Source organism: Schistocerca nitens, chromosome 10, assembly GCF_023898315.1.
Source record: "Schistocerca nitens isolate TAMUIC-IGC-003100 chromosome 10, iqSchNite1.1, whole genome shotgun sequence".
Classification (NCBI taxonomy): domain Eukaryota; kingdom Metazoa; phylum Arthropoda; class Insecta; order Orthoptera; family Acrididae; genus Schistocerca; species Schistocerca nitens.
In genome coordinates, this window is record NC_064623.1 from 58,318,898 (window position 1) to 58,326,155 (window position 7,258).

General features: G+C 40.3%; 1 protein-coding gene across 5 annotated transcripts in view; it reads left to right on the forward strand.

The window, feature by feature from the left end:
• Nucleotides 1–6,663, forward strand: part of LOC126210129 (myoneurin-like) — a 128,423-nt gene extending 121,760 nt beyond the window's left edge. For 4 of the 5 annotated variants that reach the window (XM_049939276.1, XM_049939277.1, XM_049939279.1 and 1 more), the window contains one exon: nucleotides 3,556–4,489. In XM_049939276.1, the coding sequence (XP_049795233.1) occupies nucleotides 3,556–4,225 (670 nt within the window). In that variant the 3' untranslated portion in view covers nucleotides 4,226–4,489. Of the gene's footprint in view, nucleotides 1–3,555; nucleotides 4,490–6,207 lie in introns of those variants that run through there. The other variant, XR_007540609.1, reaches the window with a different exon arrangement.
• The last annotated feature ends 595 nt before the right edge of the window (nucleotides 6,664–7,258 follow it).

Below are 7,258 nucleotides of genomic sequence, written 5' to 3' on the forward strand. Positions count from 1 at the left end.
CTCTATCCTGTGCAAGCTTCTTCATCTCCCAGTACCTACTGCAACCTACATCCTTCTGAATCTGCTTAGTGTATTGATCTCTTGGTCTCCCTCTACGATTTTTACCTTCCACGCTGCCCTCCAATGCTAAATTTGTGATCCCTCGATGCCTCAGAACATGTCCTACCAACCGATTCCTTCTTCTAGTCAAGTTCAGTTGACATTACTAATTGAAATTACACAACACAAAATACATCAAGATTTTGTAATAAACTATGGTGTGCTGAGCCAAAAACTATTGAAACTGTTTATTTTCTTTTGAAGGCTAATACCTTCGCTAATTTTCAGCCAAAGTCTATGTTGAACCCTTTATAACCACCCACTTACATTTAAATATTTCTCTGGACTTCCATAAGATTTATGCAGGTTTTCTTTGTGCAGCATTTGTTTCACAGTCCACTATTGTGTGAAAGTTTGTGTTCACTGCTCCACAACTAAAGGTGGTATCATTTATAATAGTCTAAGCCAGTGGTTCCCAACCTGGTGGTAGTTACCCCCTGTGGGGTAAAGTGGAATTGTCTGAGGCATAAAATCCAAATGATTCAAGTCTGTTTCAGTCACAAAACTAAATTATTTTTAAAAGATCATTACTATTATCACAGTTTTTGTAAGACTTTAATATTAATTATACAAGTAGTCAGTAATTACTTTTCTCAGTTAGTAGCATTAATGTGATGGAGGTTACAGGTTCCTCACAGTCACCCACTACATACATACATAGTGCTTTGTCCCATAAATCACTGATGATATAAATGAGACACATATGTAACAAATGCTAAATATTTCAAGAAAATTTCTTCTCCAAGTTGTAGTTCAGAAATTGCTTTATTACTCACTCTGAAACAGATAAATGAATTAATTGGCAGTACAACACAGCAGTAACTACATAAGGCCTACTATAGTGCTACACACAGTATTCTTCTTCTTCTTCTTATTATTATTATTATTATTATTATTACTGTTATTATTAGTCGATGTTATCAGACACAAAGTATTAACGGCCTGAATTCTGCCAGTTCACAAGTAAGGAATGCAGAAATCAAGTGATTTACAAACAGTAAGTATAGAGCACACATATTAACTTGGTTCATTTTAAATGGGGTTGTAGTTTGCAGGTCAAACAAGTGCCACAATGGAGAAGAGTAATGCAGGGGAAGTATGTTTTGTAACAAGTGTCTACTCTCACTGTGTATAGTTAGCTTTCTTATTTGGGGAGGAGTTGTGAGTAGCATTTGCGATGCACCACGAATTCCTTCATCGTTCTCTCTCTCTCTCTCTCTCTCTCTCTCTCTCCCTCCCCCCCCTCTCTCCCTCTCTCCCTCCCTCCCTCCCTCCTTCCCGCCCCCCCCTCTCTCTCTCTCTCTCTCTCTCTCTCTCTCTCTCTCTTCTCTCTCTCTCATACACACACACACACACACACACACACACACACACACACACACACAAAATATCATTCATCTTTCATCATTTTAAAAATAAAAGTATTCCAAGAAAAGTCTTTCGTTCTACACTTTAGTTGGGTGCTGAAGTTGGTGATATTGTGGGGGTAGGGAGAGGGAGGAGGGCAGGGTTACTAGATAATGTCTAATTGCGTTCAGGGGTACTTGTCTAAGAAAGGTTGGGAACCACTGATCTAAGCAAAGTCACTCATCTGTTTTTGTGACCAGTGTATTCTCTGTGGTAGGATGCAAATGAAAATACACTTAATGTGTCTTATTATATCAGTGAGGAACAACAAAAGGAATATTGGAACTTAAATATCTTCCACGAACAGGGCGTCCAGTGAAGTAGTCACTGATTTCAAAGTTAAGTATTTCGAAAAATAAGAACGTTTGAGAAGTGCAACAAAAGGTGTGTTTATTCTGAAAGCTGTAAGAATTTTATATGTATGTTTCTGAATAGTTCAGTAAGCTGCTAACAGATGGCAGTGTACACTGTGTAGCTTTTACAGTATCAGTGTGCATAATTAAACTTGTTTCACAGTCTGTAGTCTCTCAAGTGAAGTGGATTCAGATGCTACAAAGATCGCAGATTCAGGCTCGCCCTGTGTAGTGGGATGGTTCTGGGTTACAGTATATTTCAATGTGACCCACAAAAAATAGTTACAAGGAGTCAGAGTGGGTGAATGTGGAGGCCAATCCACACCTGCGAAAGTAAATTTGCAGTCGTCCAAAGTATTGATCAAGAAAGCCACCTAATTGGTGAGATGTAATCTGGCCCAATCTTGCTCCAACCACTTGATGCCACGTCAATCAGCAACCATTAGCTGTGTGACAAATGGTTGCAAAATTGCAGCAATAGGGCCAATATTGCCTCTGGTGCCTACCCAGACAGTAACTTTGGGTGAATGTAATAGATTCGCTTCACACGAATGGAGATTTTCAGAGCCCCAAAATTGACAGCTTTTTTTTTTTTTTTTTTTTTTTTTTTTGACAACTCCTTTCCAGTGCCAGTGTGCTTCATCTGTAAACCAGGTGCAGCCAATATCAAATTCTTCATTATCAATCATTGCGAGAATCTGTTTTTCAAAGTCAGTGCATACACTGTGGTTTGATGGGTTTTGATTTTGAATGGAAACATATGTATGCTCTGCCTCGGTATTTTCTGCATGCTGGAAACTTCAAAACAGTCTCTGCTGCAATTCTTCGGATGCATTGTCTTGGATTTTTCTGAATAATTCCAGAAACCGTGGCGACACTTTCAGGAGTTGATCTGGGGCCAACGTTCCCCAGTAGACCATCAGCTACACTGCCTGTCCATTGGAATTTGGCAAAGAGCTTGCAAATGGTTTTCGCATCAGATCGCTATGGAATATTAAATCGTGCTCAAAAACTGCGCCTCTCTGCCACAGGACTGTGTTCTAATCTGTGGTATTCCAATACCAAAAAATACGATGTTCAGTGGAATTCATGATTTTGTCATCTTCCTTCAGTACATGAGCCTCCTTTTACGTTTCAGTGGTGGAACTGGTCGCTCTGAGCTGCAGCAAATGATTTATGGACAGTAAGTACTGCGATTACAACGCCATCGGATACCAGCTATTCTATTTAGGATATTTTTGTATAATTTCTGTATAAAGTTCTTACAACTTTCGCAGTAATCATACTGTTTGTTGCACTCATCGAGGGACTCCTTCGCTGGACAGCCTGTATGTTAGGTGGCTTGTAGAGTATAGATGTTGACGTAGGAATTCCCGTAGTGTACCTTAAAGTTCTATGGCCCTAATCAGTTAATTTGCTACGTCTACAGTCGTAATGACTGTTGTTCATGTTATCCTGACCAATTTACAACCTTTTGGGTTCTAAAGTAATGCCTTCAATGAACTCATTTCTCTCTGTGGCCTGTTTAAATCGATTTAAAAATTATGTAAACTCAAGACAGTGTGCTCCTGCTTTATAACATGTTTTGGAGGGACGTTTTATACTTTTGTCTACATAACATTTGTTAACAGTTTTTCATTTCCATAGTTGAATTATTACAATACCTTCTGACAGAGTTTTCTCTACTTTTCTGCAGTACTAGCCCCGTTGACATGGAGGACAACAAGATCAGTGATGGCAGTGGCAGATTGGTTACCAACGTCACACTGTCTAGAGGAACATGCAACAGGATACAACGCACTAGCCTGCAGGAAACATCTTGTTTGAATGAGTTTGCTATTAGGCATCTAAGGCAAAGATGTGACATCTACAGTAAGACGTTTTCACAGTTGCAGGACTTGAAGGAGGACACAGATGTGGACAGATGTGAATTTCTGCTTTCCTGCAACTTGTGTCACAAAGCATTCACAAGTAGTGGTAGTCTGAATAAACACTTTAGAGTGCACACTGGAAAAAATCCATACAAGTGCAGCATTTGCAACGAAACATTCGTACAATATCATAAACTGAAGCAGCATTTATTGGTGCATATTGGCGAACACCCATACGTTTGTGGTGTGTGCAACAAGCCATTCTGCCAAAAAAGTAAACTGAAGCAGCATTCACAGATGCACACAGGCGAACGTCCCTACATCTGTGAAATGTGTCAGAAGAGATTCAGGTGCAACAGCCACCTGAAGGAACACCTGCGACAGCACACTGGGGAAAGACCATACAGTTGCAACATTTGTCAGAAGAAATTCGCTTGTAAAGGTAACATGAGCAAACACGTACTTACACATGACAAAACAACCATATACACTTGATGTGTTTCCAAAGGGACTGACAGTGAGCTGTATGCTGGAGAAGATTTCAATTTTGTGTGCAGGACACTTAAGCACAGCTTGTAAGTACACTTTACAGCTGTTTATATGACTGACGTATTAAGTTGAAGAGAAGTATTGACTTAAAAATGGAAGAGTAAACTTGTATCTAGCATGATTTCTATTTCTTTGTCTTTCCTGTAGGCTAACAATGGGTTGTGATAAAGTTTAATTAACCTGTTTACAATTAAAATTATGTAATTAATATGACCTTTGTCTCCACATGAAAAATACCTACAGTTCTGGTACACATTGAAATCTTTGCACCACATTGCAGTTGTACGCTGCTAGACCAACCAAAACAAGATGGAGCCGTTCATCTTCACTTTATCAATAGGCTGTGTCATTTTGTAATCATTCCTCTCATGGATTTTAATGCATGTCAGAATTGCAGATGCAGACGTGCAAAAATACACAAAATATTCATTATCAGACTTTAGTTTCTCTGTGTAATATTTAAAATTTTATAATCACTCATTAGTTGGGCTGGAATGCTTTCTACAGGGACAACTTCTGTGGCACACTAATGCATGCATAATATAGAAACTGATACATCAATGTAATCACAAGCGCTATAAGTCTAAGACTACTCGAATCGTGGGGATTGCTGAGGTATCACAGGTAAAATCCTGGAGCGACAACGAAGTCTCATATTTTTGTTTAATGAGACGTCCAACGAATGTTTTGTGATCCTGCACAATATCTGATTACAGGATGGAAGCTGTAATGCAAAACAATGTCTTATTGAATCAGTTGTGACAGATACAAAGGTAATGAGAGAAGTCTGTCATCAACTGCTATTGTCTTACCTTAGAATGCTTGGTATGACTATAATTATGTTTTTCAAGTACTTGAGAGTTATGCCACTAATTTTGTTGTAATTGAACAATGATTTTTCTTCAGTGTGAAACATGGACATTCATATTGAAGTTTCCGTGAACTACACTGCTAGGAGAAAATAGTAGATCTGGAAAGATGACATCAGTTTTGATCCAGTGATGGTATATGCCACCTGAGGGGAGGAGGGGTAGTTGGTGTACTAATAATGGTTCAGTGTCGTCCTCCAACAGATAGTGTAGTGGCGTAGCTGCCAGTGTGCCATCTCATCCACCCTTTAATAGGGAATGCTCACTGCCGGAAGGCTCAGTGTGGAGCAAAGGTGTGAAGCAAATAGGCAAGTATGCTGTGGAGACTGACTGGTGCTACCTGCAGCCAACTGAGTGAGTTTGGAAGCTGTCCAGTTGTGGCCTTCCATGTGACAGGATGGTCCTTTCAGAGACTTACCACACAAGTAGGGCGTGCTGCATCAGCTGTGCAAAGATTCTGTTATGCAAAGATTCTGGCACCAGTGGACATGTGAACAGTCTCACACCCACAGACAAGGTTCTGGACATCCACACAGCACAGATGCCCACCAGGATCGCCATATTGTAAGGGCAGCAGTGGCGGATCATACAGCTACCACACTACAGATAAGAGGGCTTGTGAGTGCAGGTGTGTCGACATGAAATGTTGAAAACCAGTTATTAGCACTGGGACTACAGGCATTCTTACCTCTAGCGTGTCTTGTCTTCCATTCGTGCCGTATCATCGACTTGTGCAGCTCAGCTGGTGCTGTCAGAGGATCAGTTGGAAGATAGAATGGCATGGCATGGTCTTCAGTGATGAAAGCAGATTTGGCTTGCATGCAGGTGGTGGTCATTTGCATGTACGATGTACCTGGTGAGCGCTGCCTTGTAGAGAGCATTCCTCCGAGTCACACTGACCCCACCCCAGGCCTTACGGTTTGGGGTACAATAAGCTACAACTCCTGTACAGCTTTGCTGTTTCTGGAGAGGACTCTAATCAACACTTGGTATGTGCAGAATGATTTTAGACACATTCTTTTGCTGTTATTGAAACAGAAATGTGACGTGTTGTTACAGCAGGATAATGTTCGCCCATATACTGCCTGTGAAACTGCTCTGCAAGACGTGCAGCAACTTTGCTGGTCAGCGCAATCTCCAGACTTGTGTGCACTCAAGCGTGTGAGGAACATGATGGTATAAAAAGTGACTCTTATAATTTGTCAGCTAACAACTTTTACAGAACTACGTAAACAAGTAGAGCGAGTGATGCATAACATATCTCAGGACAGTATTCATCATCTGTGTTACAGAACTATGTAGTAGAGTGGGTGATGCATAACATATCCCAGGACAGTATTCATCATCAGTGTGATCAACTGGATGCCAGAGCCAGCGTGTGCATTACTACCACGTGCTAATATGGATGTCGCAGCATGAGTGGATACCTGGTACCTCAGAACTGTTTGTGCTGTTGATCTGTAAATTTAATCATTTCATCTACTCCATATGCACTGTTGGAACAATAAATCTTGAGTGAACTGGAAACCTCTAAAAGAGCACACTAATTTCTTTCCAGGAGTGTATAAATGTTCAGCTCCATATCCCAATCGTTGATTAATTAAGACCACCTATCAAAACCAAACACTTTTCCAAAATAGGAATTATAAGGTTCTAAATGATTGACATGAGGATTATTGATGAGATGTCCAGCCAGCAAGCATATGAGGGAGAGAGAGAGAGAGAGAGAGAGAGAGATAGAGAGAGAGAGCGAGAGAGAGAGAAATTTCACTCTGAATACTACAGCTGTGTCTTATCTGTGAGTTCACACAACAGCTTGATGTTTTATCTCACCCTGTACTGCATTATTAGGCTGTATAATAGGTGTTACAGACTATATGTACCATACGTAAGTAACCCAGTCGTGTCTAAATGTGACACTCACAACTAGGTGCAAGACATTTCTTGCATGTCAGACCACTGCATTGTATTAATAGATATAAACATTGCGGAGTCTACATTAGGTAATGGGTTGAAATGGTCTGCAATATTTCCTCATTGTATATTTGAGACACAGATACTAAATATATGCATAGCGTATGGCCCAATGCTACTAATTAAATGTAATGCC